This window comes from Nicotiana tomentosiformis, unplaced genomic scaffold (genome assembly GCF_000390325.3).
Source record: "Nicotiana tomentosiformis unplaced genomic scaffold, ASM39032v3 Un00209, whole genome shotgun sequence".
NCBI classification, from domain to species: domain Eukaryota; kingdom Viridiplantae; phylum Streptophyta; class Magnoliopsida; order Solanales; family Solanaceae; genus Nicotiana; species Nicotiana tomentosiformis.
Genome location: NW_027174768.1, coordinates 1 through 22,512, shown reverse-complemented (window position 1 = coordinate 22,512; position 22,512 = coordinate 1). Strand labels below are relative to the sequence as shown.

Sequence of the window (22,512 nt, the reverse complement as noted above, 5' to 3'; positions counted from 1 at the left end):
ATGGGCTGCACTGAAGCTTGGGCAGCAGTCATCGCAGGAGGATTGATTGAGCTGGGTTTCAAAATCTTAGAGTAATCTAGAGGAGCTGGGTTGGAGTTAGTTGTTGTATGTTGTTGTGCGACGCTGGGGGAGGGCTGACCACCCAGAAAAGATGGTTGGTCGCCGGCCATTGTAGCCATTGAAGCTCAGAAATCCAGCTTGTCCGCTATGAAACAGTGAGAGAGGGAGAGATGAATGGTTAGGTCTAAAGTTTTTTGTTTTGTTTTTTTTTTTTACAAAAAAAAAAAAAAGAAATCTTGGGAAAGAAAAGGAGAAAACTGACATATTAGGGAGGTGGCTATAAACCAGAAGTAAAATTACCGGATGGCTAATAAGTGTAATAAAATAAGATTAGGTTTATTATAAGTTTATAGTTAATATGGGCTGCTAATCCAGTTAATTGTTAAATCCATTGGGGCAAGTGCACATATAGCTATTTTCAAAGATGCTATTTAGACATTAGCCATACTTATTTTGTCCTAAAATTCTAAACTAAAAAGGACAATTCAAGGAATTTTTGTCCCAAAAATTTAAACTCAAAAACTAAAATTCAGGACGCAATGGCTAATTCTTAAATAGCAGCCCTTTAGAGTAGCTACATGGTGTTATTTCTACAAATAAATCCATTTGCATACCCGGTCCTGTGGTTCTATATATTGCAAATGAATATACACACCCACAAGATACGTGTTACCTTCTTGTAAATTTAAGCAAAAGTTGTTGCACTCATGGTTAAATTCTAAGCATATTTAGAATAATTTCCAATTGAGACCTCAAATTTTCTCATTATGTAGACATTAGCATTGTCAATTTTATTCTCTTTCGAATCATGGACTTACCACTCGGGTTTGCGGTGCACGATCCCGCTGGATTGTACACATTTTAGCTGTAGGAAATATTTGTTCCAAAAGTGACTTCGATTCGACAGTTCAGGCTCAACTCCTCACTTAACGTTAATGGATCTACAGGTCGAGCCAAATAAGTTATAGTTGCAATTTTATGTAGAAATGACACCAGATAGCCACTTTATAAGCATGATATTTAGGAATTAGCCAGTGCGTTCTGAATTTCAATTTTTTAGGATTGTCTTGAAGTTAAGATATTTAGTTTAAAATTTCAGGACAAATAAGTAGTTGCTAATCTCTAAACAACATTCATAAGAAGAATGAGTATCCGTGCACTTGCCCCAATTTTATTACTTTTGGGTCAAATTTATGTAGTTGAGCTAAATAGAATTGTGAATGTACTACTTTATTTGACATGTATAATTGAATTGATGATTCAATACCGGGGGAAGACCAAGTAGTAAGCAGTGACGCCACTCTCTTCCTAAAGTCGGTTATATTCGTTTACTTTTAAGGTCCAAAATAATAACAAACGCCAAGAAAAAAACATTAACTCCACATATTTCTTCCTTAATATTACCAACTTCAATTTTTTATCATTCAGTTTTTTCTCTTCTCCAATTCCAGGTATATTAATCTCTCAATTCAGTTTCTCAAATTGAAAAGCTTTATTTCTATTTTCTTTTTTTTCAATCAATTTCATGCCTTTATTTGTTTGCGATCATCCAATCCATGTTCATTTGGTACAAGGAAGAAAAGGGTGCTCTTTTTTTCTGTTTTAAGAAACTGTTTAGACAGAGTGAGTGCTTGTTATTTTGGAGAAATTATTCAGTTTCAGTTTGTTTCTTGTTTAGTACAAACAAAGGATAATTGAAAATTAAAATATATGTAACTTACTGCTTGTTATCTGCCATGGAAAGCTATGTCTAATTGGTTGATTTTTTTATGTATGCAAAATGTATTTTTATTCTTTTTAAAAAAAAAAAAAAAGAACTAACCCAAGTAGCCGCCCACCTAATCTCTTAAACTAAAAATAGCCGCCGGCGGATGTATAAAATATATATAATTATATATTATGTATACCGGCTAGAAAAAGTAAACATTGATTCTGGCCAGCTATTTGTGTAACAATCCTTTTTTTTTTTAATAAGTATGGCAGAAGTATCATGTATGTTTACAGTACAACAAACAATAGGCAGTGTATTATGTTGCAAATGCGGAATCTTGATGCAACCAAATGCTGCCAATATGTGTGCTAAATGCTTGCGATCCGAGGTTGATATAACAGAAGGCTTACAAAAACATGTTGTGATTATCCACTGCCCCGAATGCGATAGCTATTTGCAGCCTCCAAGGAGTTGGATCAAAGCACAGCTCGAATCGAAGGAGTAACTCACCTTCTGTATCAAGAGGTTGAAGAATTTAAATAAGGTTAAGTTGATGAATGCCGAGTTTATTTGGACTGAACCTCATTCCAAAAGGATCAAAGTTAGGCTTAGAGTCGAAAAAGAGGTACTAAATGGAGCAGTTCTCGAACAAACATATGCCGTTGAGTATGTTGTTCAAGACCAAATGTGTGAATCTTGTTCAAAGGTGCAAGCTAACCCTGATCAATGGGTGGCGGCTGTGCAGCTTAGACAGCACGTTTCTCATCGAAGAACTTTCTTCTATTTGGAGCAGCTCATTCTAAAGCACGAGGCTGCTAATCGTGCCATAAAAATTCAACAGTTGGTTCAGGGAATTGATTTCTTCTTTGCACATAGAAGTCATGCTTTAAAGTTTGTGGACTTTGTGAGTAGGGTGGTACCTGTTAGGAGCCGAAATGACAATCAACTTGTATCTCATGATCACAAGAGCAATAACTTCAATTATAAGTATACATTCTCTGTAGAAATCAGCCCGATTTGTCGTGAGGATTTGATATGTCTCCCTCCAAAGGTAGCAGCTAGTTTGGGAAATATCGGTCCTCTTGTGATCTGCACCAAAGTGAGCAACAATATCGCTTTATTAGACCCGTTTACTCTGAGGCATTGTTTCTTGGATGCTGATCAGTACTGGAGGGCGTCGTTTAAGCCTTTGTTGTCTAGTAGACAGCTTGTTGAGTATGTAGTTTTAGACGTCGATGTGGTTTCTGAAGAAGTTAATATTGGGGGCTCGACGTATGTTTTAGCTGATACTCAAGTGGCTCGTGTATCTGATTTTGGGAAAAATGATACTATGTTCTCTGTAAGAACACATCTAGGCCATCTTCTAAATTCCGGAGACTACGCCCTCGGTTATGATTTATATGGAGCCAATAGTAATGATATTGAGCTAGACAAATACAAAGGTCTTGTCCTTCCGGAGGTGATATTAATTAAGAAAAGCTATGAAGAGAAGCGCCAAAAGAAACGTGGGAAGCCTCGATCTTGGAAGCTTAAGTCTCTTAATATGGAAGTCGATAACTCTGGCAAGGGAAGAGATCAGGAACAAAAGTTGAACTCAGAATATGAACAATTCTTGAGAGATTTAGAGGAGAATCCTGATCTGAGGTTCAACATATCATTGTGTCGTAATAAAGAATATCAACGGTCGGAAGTCACATCTATTGTTGATATTGAAGATGTGGAATTTTGCCAAGGTGGAGATTTGTTGAAATTGGCAAAAGTACCACATCGGTGGATGACAATTTTGAATGAGAATTTCACCCTATAAAAGGAGGCCTAATGTTTAGGATTTAAATACACCTCTCATTTGCCTTTTATCTTCTTAAGGCATTTGTATCTTCTCTCTTTAGTATTATTTCACTTGTAATTTTGGAGTGGAATAAAATATTGATTGTGTCCGAGGAAGTAGGCAAAATTGGCCGAACCTCGTAAATTCTGGTGTTCTTTTATTGTTGTCTTATTGTCTTGTTTATTATTTAGTGGTTGTCATAATTTTTGGTATAGTAGTTGTGACTCATTCACACTATATACATTTGGCTTCCGCAACAATTGGTAACAATTGGTATCAGAGCCAAGGTACTGTCTAAGTATGCTCTGTGGTTGCAGCATAGTCTGATCTTCCACATCAGAAAAGATCTATCTTGGTAACTGAGTCAAGGTTCTATCTGAGTATGCTCTGTGGTTGCAGCTTAGTCTGATCTTCCACACCAGAAAGGAAATAATCTTGATTTGTGTCGTCAGCTACTAAATAATATTTGTGTCAAAATGGGAGACAGTAAACAAGAAGAATCTACATCAAGTGTCAATAATACGTCATCGTTGGCATCTTCGCTTATGACAAGAATTGTGTCAAATGCGAAATTTGCGGTAGAAATTTTTGACGGGTCAGGACATTTTGGGATGTGGCAAGGCGAGGTTCTAGATGTTCTTTTTCAACAAGGGCTAGATCTTGCCATTGAAGAAAAGAAGCCAGATGTTATTGGAGAAGAAGATTGGAAAATTATCAATCGTGTTGCTTGCGGTACCATTCGATCCTACCTTGCTAGAGAGCAGAAATATCCATACACAAAGGAAACTTCTGCAAGTAAATTATGGAAAGCACTGGAGGATAAATTTTTGAAGAAAAACAGTCAAAATAAATTGTACATGAAGAAGAGACTGTTTCGCTTTACCTATGTTCCTGGTACCACAATGAATGAACATATCACCAGTTTCAATAAGTTGGTCACAGATTTGCAAAATATGGATGCAACTTTTGATGATGGTGACTTGGCCTTGATGTTATTGGGGTCACTTCCTAATGAGTACGAGCACCTTGAAACTACTCTACTCCATGGAAATGACGAAATTTCTCTCAGAGAAGTTTGTTCAGCTTTGTACAGCTATGAACAAAGAAAGGGAGAAAAACAGAAGGGCGGAGAAGAAGAAGCACTAATTGTGAGGGGTCGTCCTCAAAATCAAACGAGGACTAAGAAGGGAAGATCCAAGTCGAGATCTAGACCCAGCAAAGATGAATGTGCCTTTTGTCGAGAAAAGGGGCACTGGAAGAAAGACTGTCCGAAGTTGAAGAATAAGGCCAGACATAACAATGGAAAGGCCATTATGGATTCAAATGTAGCTGATTGTGATGATTCAGACTTCTCATTAGTTACAACAGAGTTATCAACATCATCAGACATATGGTTGATGGACTCGGCTTGTAGCTACCATATGTGTCCCAACAAGGACTGGTTCGTGAATTTTCAAGAAGGAGAATATGGAGTCATCCACACAGCGGATAACAGCCCTCTTACCTCATATGGCATTGGTTCAATAAGATTAAGGAGCCATGATGGAATGATCAGAACATTAACAGATGTTCGATATGTACCGGGTTTGAAGAAGAATCTCATCTCTGTGGGAGCCCTAGAATCAAAAGGGTTCAAAATCATTGCAGAAAATGGAGTGATGAGAATATGCTCCGGTGCACTAGTGGTAATGAAGGCCAATCGGAAGAACAATAACATGTACTGCTATCGTGGTAGCACAGTTATTGGGACAGCAACAGTGACATCCAGTGATGACAAAGAGGCAGAAGCAACCAGGCTATGGCACATGCGCTTGGGACATGCTGGAGGAAAATCCTTGAAAGCTTTATCTAATCAAGGATTGTTAAAAGGCGTAAAGACTTGCAACTTGGAGTTTTGCGAGCATTGTGTCAAAGGGAAACAGACAAGGGTTAAATTTGGTATAGCGATCCATAATACTAAAGGCATTTTGGATTATGTACACTCTGATGTTTGGGGTGCTTCCAAAACACCTTCATTGGGTGGGAAGCACTATTTTGTAACCTTTGTTGATGATTTTTCCCGAAGAGTGTGGGTGTATACAATGAAGAGGAAAGATGAAGTGTTGGGAATTTTTCTCAAATGGAAAACGATGGTGGAGAATCAAACAGGCAGGAGGATCAAGTGTATTCGCACAGACAATGGAGGTGAATACAAAAATGATCATTTCAATAAGGTCTGTGAAAATGATGGCATCGTCCGACACTTCACTGTCAGAAATACACCACAACAGAATGGAGTGGCAGAACGTATGAACCGGACTTTACTGGAGAAGGTACGGTGTATGTTGTCCAATGCTGGCTTGGGCAAAGAATTTTGGGCTGAGGCAATTACATATGCATGCCACCTCATTAATCGTCTACCATCTGCTGCTATTGATGGCAAGACACCATTTGAAAAATGGTATGGAAAACCTGCTGTAGATTATGATTCTTTGCACGTGTTTGGCTCAATTGCATACTATCATGTGAAAGAGTCAAAATTGGATCCGAGAGCAAAGAAGGCTATATTTATGGGGATTACTTCTGGAGTCAAAGGATACCGCTTATGGTGTCCAGAGACAAGGAATATTATATTCAGCAGAGATGTTACCTTTGATGAATCTACCATAACAAATAAGATGACAGTTGAAGATGTCAAACAAACTGGTGGTGCATCAAAGCAGGTGGAGTTTGAGGGAAAATTTATTTTTCCTACACAAGAAGCAGAGGAGGAAACTCATGAAGATTACCCTCTGGAAGAAGAGCCAGTAGAAAGGGAGATTCCAACTCAGGAACCTCGACAACAACTTGAATCAATAGCAACCAGCAGGCCAAAAAGGACAATAACGAAACCTGTTCGTCTTATAGAGACGGTTGCTTGTGCAACCTCAATTGTAGCTGATGGTGTTCCTACCACTTATAAAGACGCAATCCAAAGTTCAGAAGAAGATAAGTGGAGGATTGCCATGAATGAAGAAATGCAGTCCCTTCATCAGAATCATACATGGAAATTGGCCAATCTCCCGAAGGGAAAGAAAGCAATTGGGTGCAAATGGGTATTTGCAAAGAAAGAAGGATTTCCTAACCAAGAAGATGTTCGCTACAAAGCAAGATTGGTGGCCAAAGGATATGCTCAAAAGGAGGGAATTGATTACAATGAAGTATTTTCTCCAGTTGTAAAACATTCCTCCATTAGAATTATGTTGGCTTTGGTAGCACAGTTGGATTTGGAACTAGTTCAGATGGATGTAAAAACTGCGTTTTTACATGGAAACTTGGAGGAGGAAATCTACATGACTCAGCCAGAAGGATTCAAAGTTGCTGGAAAAGAAAATATAGTATGCAAACTTGAAAAATCGTTGTACGGATTGAAACAATCTTCTAGACAATGGTACAAGCGATTTGACAAGTTTATGTTGCGGCAAGGGTACAAGAGAAGCAAATACGATCATTGTGTGTATTTGCGCAAACTTAATGATGGTTCCTTTGTATATCTTCTCCTATATGTTGATGATATGTTGATAACTTCCAAGAATTCGGAAGAAATTGATAAGTTGAAGATTCAACTGAAGGAGGAGTTCGAGATGAAGGATCTGGGTGAGGCAAAGAAAATTCTTGGCATGGAGATAATAAGAGATAGACGTACAAAGAAACTCTGTTTATCTCAGAAAGAATATTTGAAGAGAGTACTAAAGCGTTTTGGCATAGATAAGAAGACTAAGCCAATTAGTACGCCACTTGCTCCCCATTTTAAGCTAAGTACTACTATGTCGCCAAAGGATGAAACTGAACAGGAGTATATGTCAAGGGTACCATACGCAAATGTTGTTGGTAGCTTGATGTATGCAATGGTTTGTACGAGACCTGACATTTCACAAGCCGTTGGAGTTATTAGCAGATATATGCATAATCCAGGAAAGGAGCATTGGCAAGCTGTGAAATGGATTCTACGGTATATTCATAGTACTGTAGATGTTGGGTTAGTTTTTGAGCAGGAAGGCAATCGGTCTGTAGTTGGATATTGTGACTCAGATTTTGCGGGTGATCTGGACAAACGAAGGTCAACTACTGGTTATGTGTTTACTTTTGCAAAGGCACCAGTTAGTTGGAAGTCTACTTTGCAGTCAACAGTTGCTTTGTCTACAACAGAGGCAGAGTACATGGCTATTACGGAGGCTGTGAAGGAGGCAATTTGGCTTCAGGGGTTGCTAAAGGAGCTTGGTATTGAACAAAAAAATATTACAATTTTTTGTGATAGTCAAAGTGCTATTCAATTAGCGAAGAACCAAGTTTATCATGCAAGGACGAAGCACATTGATGTTCGGTATCATTTCGTACGAGAAATCATAGAAGAAGGTGGAGTCACGGTGAAGAAAATTCATACTACGGAGAACCCTGCTGATATGCTGACAAAAGTGGTGACTGCGGTCAAGTTTCAACATTGTTTGGATTTGATCAACATTGTTGAACACTAAAGATTGAAGATGAAGACACAACCAAAATTTGTTATTGAGAGAAAATTGAAGATGTGGAATTTTGCCAAGGTGGAGATTTGTTGAAATTGGCAAAAGTACCACATCGGTGGATGACAATTTTGAATGAGAATTTCACCCTATAAAAGGAGGCCTAATGTTTAGGATTTAAATACACCTCTCATTTGCCTTTTATCTTCTTAAGGCATTTGTATCTTCTCTCTTTAGTATTATTTCACTTGTAATTTTGGAGTGGAATAAAATATTGATTGTGTCCGAGGAAGTAGGCAAAATTGGCCGAACCTCGTAAATTCTGGTGTTCTTTTATTGTTGTCTTATTGTCTTGTTTATTATTTAGTGGTTGTCATAATTTTTGGTATAGTAGTTGTGACTCATTCACACTATATACATTTGGCTTCCGCAACAATTGGTAACAATCTTGATCTGAGTGATATTGATGTTGAAGAAGATTGCATACTGGAGTGAAATGCAGACTCGTGAATTGGAAGCGGAACTTGAAGTTTGATCCTGAAGCTCGTCTTATTTACGTCGTGCAAGTCAGTGGCTTCATAAATTTTGGGTTCTAGTACTAGGACAACTAGTTCTTGTTATTTCAATATAATGATGATCTGATGGCTATTTCTATCTTACGCCATTTGTTTGTTCCCTCTGAACGTTGCCTTACTAATGTTCGTGTCTGTTATGGAGCCTCACTACCTCTAAATGCCTGTTTTATTTCAGTTGGCTTCATGTGATTTAGCTGTATTATATTATGCGAACAAATTATGGTTACTCCAATTTTATAGACCAATTCTCTTAAAAACCAAATCCGAGGAAACAATAGCCTCAGTATTGAATTTTGGGAGTGTTTTCTCATACCTTGTTCAGTATGACAGTTCATACTCCATATGTGCCAACAAAGTTGAGGAATAAAGACCCAAAAAATACTTGAGATGATTTGATATCGTATGCTTCTACTATGGTTACAGCCGTATTTGATGCAGTTGGGCAACTGAATTTCTATTCTTTAGTTGGTTGATATGAGAGTGATTTTTCTATGTACCTCACAATGAATTGAGAATTGGGAGATGAATGCCTTATGCGGAAAGGAAAAGAACTGAAGCAGAAACTGGAAGTTTCTTGTTCTTCTGAAACAAGAGATGCTCTCTTTCCAAACAAGTACACACAAGCTACAACGGTGGACGCGACCTCAGTGCCACATGATCAACAGGTAATTTGAAGAAAAATAAGCTCATTGAAGTTGGATTTATGCAATTTCACATTTCTGTCTTAACATTTGCTTTTTCTTTTTTCGTTCCAATTTTATCGAAAGTCTCCCATGGGACGACTTTTTCCATTTTTTTGTCTCATGGAGAAGAAAACCTAGTGTGTGTGTGTGTTTCAAATTTGACATGATAATAAATAGCAATGTCTAATGTCCCCAAATCCACAGAAATCCACCTCTTATGCACTTCACAGATCACATCTTTTGTTCCTTTTCACTTTAGAATTTTTCTAGCTTTTGCCAAAATTAATGGATAGTGAAACTAAGAATGGAAACTAAAAACAAAGGACTTATAGGGTCAACTTGGCTTCTTACCATGAATGATTAAATAAAGGAGGTCAATCTAAATTGCAATCCAAAGTTAATACATGACAGAAAATCACCTCAAATATAACACAAGATAGAGCAGAAAGAATTGTAAATTCCTTTCAAATACAAAAATCTCCTACTTCATCCGTTGTATACAATCGCGCTCTTTACAGTAATAGGAGGAACCTTCCTCTGTCTATACAAGTTTTGAGTCTGCTACTTTTCCTGTTAGCTACTTCTGTGTTCTATACATGTATCTACTAAACGAATACACAAACAAATTATATGGTTGACAAGACAGTGCGCAACATGCTTTGATGTGGTAAAGGTAATGTTGCATATATGTTGGACAGGACAGAAGGCTGATGTTCCCTTTGGAACTTGTTCAATAGATTGATCATTCGCCTGATAGTTTCTTCTGTTGCTAAATTTTTCCCTGCCCATAAAACCTAAAAAAGAGAATATATGAAATGGAGGATACCTTAGTAGATATTTGGAACTGTACATTCTTTGTAATAGGTTAAGTTAACTGTAACCGCCTTTCATAAAGCCTATATTGACCGGGTATGTTAACTAATAGTGTGGCAATATTTAGGATAAAGGGTACAGGAAAAGGAAATACTACCTCAGCAAAATCTGCTATTATTTTCGGTATATAAGATCCTTGAGGGCCAATAATTTTCTTCTCTGACCTGAAAGAACAAGGCACAACGCCAGAAACACATAAGAAATGTTGAAGGTTTTTAATCATTTATTGCTTGTTGCTCAACTGAAAAAACTTACGTTTCCATCATCGAACAAAGCAGTTCGTGACTGACTTTAGCCTCATCCAAGTTACACCTTATTGGTAAGTGGCTTAGCCAAAGCAAGATAAACTGCCACGTAAAATAGTTTCATAAATCAAGAAAGTTTATAATATGTCATCCAATAAACCACAAATTTATCAAGAGAAGTCGTAAATTTGTGTTGAGTGTTTGTGTGTTCTAGTGTATGAAGTTTTCTTTTAGTACAAACTGAATGTGTGTTATTTATAATAATGATATAGGGAAGTAGTAGTAAGAGAGAAACCTTATAGGTGTAAATGCCTTCCCAGACAAACTGGCTTAACTTCCCACAGGTAGAAATGGCAGCCTCATAAGCCATGATGTTATCTGGTCGTTTTGCATTAGGATGCTCCATTACAGATTTTAAATGATTGAATATTACTGAAACAACATTTGAAATTTAAGTCAGTCCTGCTAGTGGAGAAAATAAATATCTTAAGCATATTATAATGCACAAATTACCTATAGTATGAGGCTTGAGGATATCGCCTCCGAATTTAGCACAAATACCAACTGCAGTTGCCACTAGCTGAAAAATATAGAATGTCAGATTTGAAGTACTTTTTAGTGCACAGTCAAATAAAGCTCAAGGGCAAAACATGTGAAGAATAGTATACAGAAGAGAAAATAGTATGCTGACCTGAATGCTTTCGTTGAATGCGTCCAATAGTCTTGCTTGAATTTGTACCTTTGACTCCTAAAGGGAAAGTAGCGTTAAAAGATCGTATCAATATGATATTTGATTAAACTTTTGCTGCAACTCTAGGTTAATTACCTTCTGTAATGCATCAAGCAAAGCAGGGATTATGCTGTCAAATAGCTTTTGAACTGGGGGCTTGCCGCATCCTGTTACAGGAAGCCCTTTCCTCACAGCAAAATCAGCTGAATGCAACAGTAATGCCATTACTACAAAAGGTGTAAATCCAATTTAGCAAAACATCAGATAAAGTTCAGAATGCCCGAAAGGAATATGTAGAAACTTACCAGAAATGGCGCCCATTCTTACTTCTTGGCTGAATTTAAAGGTAAGATTTGGAACTAAACCACTAACAACCTGTATAAACCACAAGTTAGATAGAAATCTTCATCTTCATGTGATAGAAACCACAAGTTTAATCCTTGTAAATTGTAATTATTCAAGACATACCTCATTAACCCATAAATGCTGCCCTTCCTTTAACTCAGCTGCAAAGCAGCATAGTATATGACAGGCCAAGGCTTTTCCTTCCAGAAGTGCGCTTCTTATCCCGATCTTTTTATTCCCAGAAGTGACTTTAATCATGCTACAGAACATATTTATATGTCAGATGAAGACATCCTCAATAGATTTATGCCAAATAAGTTGCTTATTTTAGTGACTTTGTTTCTCTTTATTACTTGCTGAAATCGACATTTCTCAAACTATCTTTGTGACACATTGTTCGGACCATTGTCTCAGTCACTAAAATAAGCAACTTAAGTGAAATGCACAACCATCTACATGCACAGCTAGTACTAATACATTTTCCATGCATTATAAGTGAAATTTCGTCCGAGTGTTTTAGGAAGATCCAACCTTTCATCATCAGAATCCTCTGTGTCTGAATTGTTGGAAACACTCAAATAATTCTTTAGCTGAGCAGATTTTAGTACAACGAGCATGGAAACACTCAGATAAGGAAGGAAATCTGTCCCGAAGCATTTGCATAGTCTACCCCGTGCCTGTAACCGAATCAAGTATATGAAAACCATAATGTTTATGGTGTAAATTAGCCAAAAATAGGAAAGAGAAGTTGCAGAAAATTCTAAGTGTATCAACATACTTGTAACAAAAGGCTCCTCATTGGATCTTCTACCTCCATGTGAGTTTCTTGCAGTGAAATGAGCGCAGAAGTGACCTAAAATGACACGTTGTTGGTAAAGCAGATTCCGAACTTAACTGATGTTGATAGTTTCAATTAGTATAAATGTTTTTTTTTTCCAGTTTTCTCTATAAGAACTGAATCTACAAGATGTTGCTGAAGGAATGAAGTTGGTCCATGCTCGAGTTTACAACAGCGCACACCTATTCCTCTGGTAAATTCAAATACTTATTACTACTTTCCACATTTCCTAATCAAATATGACTTCATTGCCCTGAATCTAATGGATTAAATATTGCTTTACCGCTATGTGGTTCTAACTTTAAATCTAAAATGTTCATTGTATTGGTTTATTTGACAGTTCCAGGAAACACATTCAACTTTTAAAATATGCCTGCTACAAAGGAATGGACAGATATAAACTATATTCACCTTTTCAACATAATCAAGGATTGCTAGATTTCCAACAGCCATTGCGATCATAGTCAAGCATTCCAAGGATTTGGTAAGGTGCATGCGACTTGTATCTTTAGTAGCAGTTAGCAAGATAACTTTCAGATAAGGCATTATAGAATCATATATGCATGCAGCGTCCTCCTAAAATATCCCAGGCAAACTAAGTTTAGAAAACCGGAACATTGAAAGAAAACAACAGTTGGAACCCTGAAAACAAAAGTACCTGTGATGAAATAGCTAAAGAAGCTAAAGTTGCCAGAGCGGCTTCCTTCATCATCGTCATTCCTCTCTGGAATTCAGCGAGTCACTTGTTAGTCCAAATCATATCAGAGATATGACTGTTAAAAACCTATGTCGTTACTCTTAAATACATGTATCCCGCTGCCAGATGAATGTGGCAACACACAGTCATCAGACACTAATATTACATCATTACTCTTACAGACGTAAACACTATATATCTCATTTGTACACTAATATCTGTACAAATGAGATAGTATTAGTATGCAATGGTATGTATTTGCAATGGACAAGTGTGAAAAGTTAAGAGTTCAGGTGCTCAAAAGGCTGAATGTAAATTATACTATCTGTAAAATTAGGCCAACCTGAAAAGGTGGTAGCTAAATAATTTCTCTATTAGATAACAAAGAGTTAGTACATTGGCCAGATGACAGTAAACATTTTATCCTGAAGCAGTTTTAAGGTAAGTCTTGTAAATTCTCAACTAGCATAGCTTTCTGCATAAGGTAAAGGATACAGAGAAAAAGATGTGAAGTACCTGCAACCTAGGATTGTCAAAATCATCTAAAACTTCTCGCAAAGCAGGGAGGATCTGTTGATGATATTGCTCTTGAAAATGTGGGCTCAGATACTTTGAAAGCTGACCAATTGCATGAATTGTTGCCCAGTGCACTCGGGGATGCGTGTCATGGATTAGCATCACAACAGTCTCTACAAGCTGCCCCATCTCCTGCAACAATGCCTGGAATTTCCACACCATAAATCACATACAAAAACTAATTAAGCCCATTTTTCAGAACATACTCACTAAAAAGGAAAGAGTGCTACACAAAATGAAACGGAGAGAGTAATACCTTTGAGCAACCCTCGGAAATCAGACCAATTGCAGTAACACCAGCATGACGAATTCTCCAGTTTTCATCATACAAGAAGCTGAACAAATACTCAAGGCAACTAGGCAAAATCACATTTCCTCCCAATGCAATTGCTAACCTACCCAAACTTTCCATAGCATAACTACACATACTCAACTCCCCTGCATTTTCATCATCACTAATTGCATTTCCCCAATTAGGATCATCTTCAATATGTACTAACATCACAATTAGCTGACTAAGCAACTTAGAAGCAACATCCTCAGCAACTATTAAAACAAACTCTATAGCAAGTTGCCATGTCCTCTCTTTTAACTCCAAATTCTCTACTACTTTCACCATTGAAGCTATTATAACATCAATCTGAACCGTAAAAAACTCAGTTTCTGCCCCGGCCAAAATTATCAAATCCTCAAGAAGACTACACACAAGAACTTCCTCACCTAATGCCATAAACAAAGTCATCATTACATACCCCATAAGATCATAAAACTTGCTATAATTTGCGGTGTTTCCCAAATACAAAACCAATTTTACAGATGCCTTAGCAGCAGCAACACCACACCGATGATCTTGTGATACAGTAGGCATAAAATCTTTAAAACCCTCAATCAAGAAATCAATATAAGGCATAAAAACCTCAGGACAAACAAGAATCAAATCATTCCATAATAACAAAAGGCTCCTCATTGGATCTTCTACCTCCATGTGAGTTTCTTGCAGTGAAATGAGCACAAAAATGACCTAAAATGACACATCATTAGTAAATGCAGTTTTGGATCTTAACTGATGTTGGTAGTTTTTTTTTTTTTTTTCAGTTTTCTCTATAAGAACTGTATCTACAAGATGTTGCTGTAGGAATGAAGTTGCCCTGAATCTAATGGTTTAAATATCGCTTACCGCTATGTGGTTCTAATTTAAGTCTAAAAAGTTCATTATATTAGTTTATTTTACAGTTCCAAGAAACACAGTCAACTTTTATAATATGCCTGCTATAAAGGAATGGACAGATATAAAGGAATCATATATGTACGCAGAGTCCTCCTACAATATCCCAGGCAAAAGAAGTTTAGAACACCAGAACATCGAAAGGGAAGTTCTTTTTGAACCTATGAAAACAAAAGTACCTGTGATGAAATAGCTAAAAAAGCTAAAGTTGCCAGAGCCGCTTCCTTCATCATCGTCATTCCTCTCTGCAATTCAGCAAGTCACTTGTTAGTCCAAATCACATCAGAGATATGACTGTTAAAAACTTATGTCATTACTCTTACATACACGTACACCGCTGCCAGATGAATGTGGCAACACAGTCATCAAACACTTTGAAAGCTGACCGATTGCATGAATTGTTGCCCAGCGCACTCGGGGATGCATATCATGAATTAGCATCACAACAGTCTCTACAAGCTGCCTCATCTCCTGCAACAATGCCTGGAATTTCCACACCATAAATCACATACAAAAACTATATTAAGCCCATTTTTCGCCTCTCAATAGCCTTCTAAAAATTAACGTTGAACTACTCCCTCTGCTTTATCTTATTTGACGGTATTTTACTTTTGACACATACCAAAAAATACCCTTAGACCTTGTAGTCTAAACATGCTATGACATCTCTATCGCAATATGAACATGTCATTGAGAGTGAAATGGAAAGTTTATTTTACGGTGTTTTACTTCTGACACATACTCAAAGTACCCTTAGCACTTGTAATCTAAACATGCAACAAATTTACTACGGCAATATGTGAACAATGTCATTAAGGTTAAAATGAAAAGTTCAAAGTTAAGAAGATCTTATTTGACAGTGTTTTACTTTTGACACATACTGAAAAGTATCCTTAGACCTTGTAGTCTAAATACGCTATAACATTTCTATGGCTATATGAACATGTAATTACGGGTAAAATGAAAAGTTCGAAGTTAAAGAGATCTTGTCTGACGGCGTTTTACTTCTGACACATGCTAAAAGTACCCTTAGCAGATTTAGCACTTGTAATCTAAACATGCAACAAATTTACTATGGCTATATGAACATGTCATTAAGGTTAAAATAAAAATTTCAAAGTTAAGGAGATCTTATTTGATAGTGTTTTAGTTTTGACACATACCGAAAAGTACCCTTAGACCTTGTAGTCTAAACATGCTAGTATAACATTTCAACGACAATAAGAACATGCTACTAAGGGTAAGACGGAAAGTTGAAAGTTAAAGGGTTTCCTAATGCAGAAATATAACATTCTTTTCAGAACATACTTGCTAAAAAGGAAAAAGCGCTACATATAATGGAACGAAGAGAGTATTACCTTCGAGCAACCCTCAGAAATCAGACCAATTGCATTTCCCCAATTAGGATCATCTTCAATATGTACTAACATCACAATTAGCTGACTAAGCAACTTAGAAACAACATCCTCAGCAACTGTTAAAACAAACTCTATAGCAAGTTGCCTTGTCCTCTCTTTTGACTCCAAATTCTCTACTACTTTCACCATAGAATCTATTACAACATCAATCTGAGCCTTAAAAAACTCAGTGTCCGCCCCGGCCAAAATTATCAAATCCTCAAGAAGACTACACACAAGAACTTCCTCACCTAATGCCATAAACAAACTCATCATTACATACCCCATAATATCATAAAACTTGCTATAATTCGCGGTGTTTCCCAAATACAAAACCAATTTTACAGATGCCTTAACAGCAGCAATACCACACCGTTGATCTTCTGTTACAGTAGGCATAAGATCTTTAAAACCCTCAATCAAGAAATCAATATAAGGCATAAAAACCTCAGGACAAATAGGAATCAAATCATTCCATTATAACAAAGCACCCAATTTTCTATACAAAGAACTTGAACCCAAGTATCGAAACATGAAGTAAAACAGATTATCCCATTCATTTTTAGGAAATAACAAACCGGCTAAACTTGATACGCAAGAAACACAAGCTTTAAGCGTTTCATAATCCTTTTCAAGCCATAAACGATAGTTTAAGCCATTTTTTAAGTCTTTACGCGTAAATGGAGGAAGACGGAGCCAAAGAGAAGGCAGAAGATCGCGAAGAAGATTATAACAGCGAATACCTGTGATCGAAAAAGGGTTACGTTGAATCATTTCGAAGAGTTTGAGAATTAGAGCAGTTGGGTAATGGTTTTTGGTGTAATTGAACCGAGTTTTTGCTGGTTGATAAAGATGATCGTCGTTGCAATGGAGATGTAATAGAAGGTTGATCATTGGGTACGGGTCGGAGCCGAATAGTTTTTTTGCGGATTCGGGTGACGCCATTGAAGAGAGCTTTGGAAAGGAACTGTGTGTAATGAAGTGAAGTGAAGTTCGTTTTTGGTCAAATGGGGTTTTTGGCGGGGTTTGAACTTTGAACAGACGGAATTCAAGTTGACATTGAACATTCAAGTCAATCCTTTTTTAAGGGAAAAATTCATAAAAAGTTAACCAAAAGAGATCATGCTAGAGGCTAGGATATATACGTACAGTCAAACCGTTTTATAACAGTATCGTTAGTTCTAATATTATAGTAACATAATATTAAAAATAATTTCAAAAAAAACTTGGTTGTTATAGTGAAGAGGTATATGTATATAATATATATAGTACATGCATAAACGTTTAGAGTTTTCAACTTCAGTTTTTTTTTCTGGCAAATAATACAAAAATAAATTAAACAAGAAAAAGTAAAGGAGAAGGGAAAGAAGAGAGGTGATATATATACCCGAGAATGAAACAAGCAAGAAAGAAAAAATCATGAAAAGGCATTGTTCAACATTAATGCTCCTCATTGTCATTTAGTTGAATTCTTCAAAGTGAAACTGCAAATAAGAAGAAAGAAAAAACCTTAGGTTTGAGGGTATGAAACTATTAGAGCATTGGGGATATTTATAGTGTCTATGCACGGACCAACATTAATTGGTAACATTATAAAATTGGAAATTATTTTAATAGGTCAAAATCTACTGATACTATATATAAGCAAATTCTTATTAATGCGTACAAACTTTAATTGGTAATATTAAAATGGAAAACAATCTTCTATAAAAGGTCAAAATATATTGTAAAATACTAGTAGTTCACGCATGGGCAAGTCAAACTCCTTAATTAATAATATCACAAGGAACATCATTAATTAGCGAAGAAGCTCAATTAACCTTAAGTTGGCACTTCTTTTTTACCTAGTTTCCTTCTTCTTTTTTCGAATGCACTTCTTTTTTATTTAATCATTCGAAATTAGAACCCTATTGGGTCCAACTATTTAGTTTCGTGTCTTGTAAGACCCCATTAGGGCTTGCAGGAAAAAGAATGGAAAACAATCTTTTATATATAGAAGGTCGAAATATTCTTAGTGTGAGGAAAATTTTAATGCAACTACATATGGTGCTCTATAGAAACATTAATGGGTAAGCTTTGAAAAATGGAAAACAATCTTCTATAATATGTAAAACTAGTGTAAGAAAATCTTTATACGGTAAACATACATAACTAAATTTTAAATCACTAGTATCTATAAACGTGCGTTGCACGTTAATAATGACACATGGTGATTGAAATATTTATTTATATGAATGAACAATAAAATTTACTCCCACCGTTTACTTTTAGTTGTCAAATATTCTAAAATTAAATTTTTATTTTTACTTGTCACTTTTCGCATATCGAGAGAAAAATAATTTATTTTTCCTGCTTTGCCCTTAGCATTAATTACTCATTTCAAATTATTTTCTAAATTCATTAAGACTATACACCAATTAATATGGGTATCATGATAAATTATGCACTTTATTTATTGTTTCTTAAGGGCTATGCCCGGGCCCAACGACTATTTAGTTTTGTTGTTAATATTATTTTCAGATGTCACTCGCTAACATATTTTTCAATGTAAAACTGTAAATAAGAAGAAAGAAAAAACCTTAGGTTTGAGGGTACGAAACTGTAAGAGCATTGGGAATATTTATAGTGTCTATGCACTCACCAAACATTAATTGGTAATATTATAAAATTGAAAAATAATTTAATAGGTCAAAATCTTCTGATCTACTGATACTATATATAAACAAATTCTTATTGATGCTATATACAAACTTTAATTGGTAATACTAAAAAATGGAAAACAATCTTCTATAATAGGTCAAAATATATTGTAAAATACTAGTAGTTCCCGCATGGGCGAGTCAAACTCCTTAATTAATAATATCACAAGGAACATCATTAATTAGCGAAGAAGCTCAATTAACCTTAAGTTGACACTTCTTTTTTACCTAGTTTCCTTCTTCTTTTTTCGAATGCACTTCTTTTTTATTTAATCATTCGAAATTAGAACCCTATTGGGTCCAACTATTTAATTTCGTGTCTTATAATTATTTAATTTCGTGTCTTATAAGACCCCATTAGGGCTTGCAGGAAAAAGAATGGAAAACAATCTTTTATAGAAGGTCGAAATATTCTAAGTGTAAGGAAAGTTTTACTTAAATTTAATGCAACTACATATGGTGCTCTATAGAAACATTAATGGGTAAGCTTTGAAAAATGGAAAACAATCTTCTATAATATGTAAAAGTAGTGTAAGAAAATCTTTATACGGTCAATATATATAACTAAATTGTAAACTACTGCTATCTATAAACGTGTGTTGCACGTTAATAATGACATATGGTGGTTTAAATATTTATTTATATGAATGAACAATAAAATTTACTCCCACCGTTTACTTTTAGTTGTCAAGTATTCTAAAAATAAATTTTTATTTTTACTTGTCACTTTTCGCATATCGAGAGAAAAATAATTTATTTTTCCTGCTTTGCCCTTAGCATTAATTACTCATTTCAAATCATTTTCTAAATTCATTAAGACTATACACCAATTAATATGGGTATCATGGTAAATTATGCACTTTATTTATTGTTTCTTAAGGGGTGTACAAAGTCAATAGTGGACAAGTAAAAGTGAATGGATGGAGTAATTAATGAGAAAACTTTTATATATAATACTGCAACAATCATCTAAATGCTGAAAAATATTGTTATATTAACATAATACATGAATTCGAATGAAAGGACATCATCAGAACTTACATAAAGGATCAATTTCAGTCATGTTAAGTAGATAATTATGTATTGTAGTTTAAAGGTATCTAATGTGATGGTATCTTATGGAACACTTCTTTATAGACAGTATTATTTTTGTATATATTTCCTTATAATGCTTTGGTTACTCTGCCATAACTAAAACTCTTGTTGTCGATATTGATATCTCTCGTGAAAGTGCAACACATAGTTATTCGTGTAAGAAAACATATTGTGGTAAATATAGTTCAATATTTATGATGTTTGTCCTTGTGCTTTATTTATTATAACTACAAAACATAAACATACTGAAAATTATTTTCACACAAATTTGAAAGGATATTCTTTAGTTTCGGAAGGTGAAAGTTGAATTCGGGTATTAACACATACTTAGAAGCACATTGACCGGTATCATAAGTTCTGCATGTATGACGTTATAGTAAAAACTTCTATATACCATATGTGTACTATTACATAAGCTATTCAGCGGATCTTAGATTTCAGTAGCATGACAGGGCATATTTTTCTTCAAAATCAACCTATATGCAATGGAAGATCAATTTTAACTTAGTCTATTATATATATGGTGACACTAATATATGTAAGAAATAATGAACTTGACAATAAACATTTACGGTAGAAAGTCATTTGGTATTAAAATATTTAACTATTCTTCTTAGTAGTAATTGTTGGTATCATCTTCTGCTGAGTCAAAACTAAAAAATATTTTGTTTTTACCATAAAACTTAGCAATCAACCTTTTATTTAGTTGATCAACATATTCATTTATGCTAGCTAAGATAGCTCTTTAATTTCTATCATGTAATTTGCACAAATATTTTCCTTATTAAATACACTACTATTACTATTGGGGTTGATAACCAAGTGTTCTAGAAGAACCAAATCATCGTTTACTGGATGCTCTTCTTCGTTTCCGACACGAAGCAAGAAGCCACTGAATGTTGGATTTGTTCTTACTTTTATATTTTTTGTCATTTGAATATTTTTCATTTGAGGTCATAAGTATAATTTTGGCAAGCTAGCTTTTACAATTTCTGCTTTAGTCAATTTTGGAACTACTGATCGTACTTGACACAAATCACCTCCCAAACTATTACTTTTCCACCAAATGGTTCATCGATATCCAATATATCTCTAAAACTCTGGCGATTGTTTCGATCGTTTGACACTTAGCTAAAAGCGCTTTATCCCATATTTTCACTTTTAGTTTTTGATAAAACAGTGAAGTATTACCATTGACAACCAAATTTATACACCTAATGAGCACTTTAGAGAGATTTCCAAAGCCTCGAACAAAGAAAAACATCACTCAACTAATTACATAGCTGCTGCCTCAAATAACTACATCTACTTGCTTTCCTAGAGTATTTCAAGTGTTCTACCCTCTCTACAATCTCTTTCTTTATCTGCATAAACACAACCTCAGTATTTTACATTTATCCCTCTAAAACGCTTCTAATTTCGAGCTTTCCATGTGTGGTAGAGTTTTGCACCCCATATTGCTGCTGCTAATTCCTTCTTGAACTGCTTTTAATGTCTGGTTTTGATCCATTTCATGCATTGAGTTGTCCCTTTCCTCTGTATTCTGATACCCGATTACATTTCTAGTTCATCTTGCAATTTCACTGTCCAACTACACTCAATAAAGAGGTGTAACTGGCTTTCAACCTTGTTCTCATCACATAAGCAACACATTCCATCATCTACTGGTATATGGACTCGAATCAACCTCTCTTTTGTTAACAACTTCTCTTGATTAGCCAACCATACTATAAACCTATGTCTAGGTAGCATAATGTTGTTCCATACTAAATCAGCTTCTAACATTTTCTCCATGCTTCCTAGTAAGCTAATATAGCTTCTACTGACAGAATATGCACCATTTATTGTTAAACAGTAGGTGCCATTATTGTACCAATTTGTCATAACTGATTTAATGGAATTAAGCTTCCTCCAGTACCAGATGTTGTCAACAGGTGGAGTGTGAATCCAGATATCTTGATTCCCTCTCATATATACTCCATATACCCATCTAATCCATAGTGAATCTGCTTTGGTTGCCAATTGCCAAATCCGTTTTCTAACAGAAGCAATATTCCACAATTTACAACTTTTGATATTCAACGCCCCATTCTTCTTTGGCTTGCATATCTTTTCCCAGGAGACTAGTGCAACTTTCCTCTTCTCATCTATGCTTCCCCATACGTAATACCGACATTTCCTATCCATTTCTTTCAAAATGCTTTGTGGCAATATAAAAACAACCCCCCAAAAATTGTACACTAAGAATAGGACTGCATTGCATTTAGAGTATGCACTTGTTATTTTGGAAGTTATTCTCTCTACCAGCTGATAACACTCCACTTTGCTCCACTCTTTTTAAAAGAGAGGCAAACCCAGGTATCTGATTGGCAAAGTACCAAGTGAGAACCCAGTCATCTGTACCATTTGATCTCTTAGGTTATCCTCAACCCATGCTATAAAGATACTAGATTT

The 22,512-nt window shown here is 35.6% G+C and overlaps 3 protein-coding genes and 1 pseudogene across 3 annotated transcripts; 1 reads left to right on the top strand and 3 right to left on the bottom strand.

The window, feature by feature from the left end:
* The first annotated feature begins 1,374 nt into the window (after positions 1-1,374).
* LOC138891444 (uncharacterized) lies at positions 1,375-8,615 on the top strand (annotated as a pseudogene).
* A 1,162-nt stretch (positions 8,616-9,777) lies between these two features.
* LOC138903949 (uncharacterized) lies at positions 9,778-10,884 on the bottom strand. Its single transcript, XM_070192512.1, has 4 exons — positions 10,752-10,884; positions 10,467-10,558; positions 10,309-10,375; positions 9,778-10,132 (listed from the first exon to the last, which is right to left on the bottom strand). Exons 1-4 carry the CDS (start codon positions 10,860-10,862, stop codon positions 9,965-9,967), a joined length of 438 nt encoding a protein of 145 aa, XP_070048613.1. The 5' UTR covers positions 10,863-10,884; the 3' UTR covers positions 9,778-9,964.
* A 23-nt stretch (positions 10,885-10,907) lies between these two features.
* LOC138903946 (uncharacterized) lies at positions 10,908-16,705 on the bottom strand. Its single transcript, XM_070192510.1, has 15 exons — positions 16,226-16,705; positions 15,195-15,350; positions 15,047-15,112; positions 13,899-14,663; positions 13,583-13,786; positions 13,028-13,093; positions 12,781-12,945; positions 12,310-12,384; positions 12,063-12,208; positions 11,655-11,790; positions 11,492-11,561; positions 11,283-11,413; positions 11,148-11,204; positions 10,970-11,036; positions 10,908-10,918 (listed from the first exon to the last, which is right to left on the bottom strand). The coding sequence occupies exons 1-15, from the start codon at positions 16,703-16,705 to the stop codon at positions 10,908-10,910; spliced, it is 2,595 nt and encodes an 864-aa protein (XP_070048611.1).
* Positions 16,706-21,612: 4,907 nt separating this feature from the next.
* LOC138903950 (uncharacterized) lies at positions 21,613-22,245 on the bottom strand. Its single transcript, XM_070192513.1, has one exon. The coding sequence runs from the start codon at positions 22,243-22,245 to the stop codon at positions 21,613-21,615; it is 633 nt and encodes a 210-aa protein (XP_070048614.1).
* Between the last annotated feature and the right edge of the window lie 267 nt (positions 22,246-22,512).

Excerpts from the sequence above, each read along its gene's own strand:
- LOC138903950 (XM_070192513.1), bottom strand. The coding sequence starts at position 22,245 with ATGGATAGGAAATGTCGGTATTACGTATGGGGAAGCATAGATGAGAAG.
- LOC138903949 (XM_070192512.1), bottom strand. The coding sequence starts at position 10,862 with ATGGAGCATCCTAATGCAAAACGACCAGATAACATCATGGCTTATGAG. Across the intron at positions 10,559-10,751 it reads AAGGCATTTACACCTATAAG|TTTATCTTGCTTTGGCTAAG; the intron begins GTTTCTCTCTTA and ends TTTACGTGGCAG. Across the intron at positions 10,376-10,466 it reads CTTTGTTCGATGATGGAAAC|GTCAGAGAAGAAAATTATTG; the intron begins GTAAGTTTTTTC and ends TTGTTCTTTCAG.
- LOC138903946 (XM_070192510.1), bottom strand. The coding sequence starts at position 16,705 with ATGCCTTATATTGATTTCTTGATTGAGGGTTTTAAAGATCTTATGCCT. Across the intron at positions 12,946-13,027 it reads CTTTAGCTATTTCATCACAG|GAGGACGCTGCATGCATATA; the intron begins GTACTTTTGTTT and ends GGGATATTTTAG. Across the intron at positions 11,205-11,282 it reads TGCTTGATGCATTACAGAAG|GAGTCAAAGGTACAAATTCA; the intron begins GTAATTAACCTA and ends CTTTCCCTTTAG.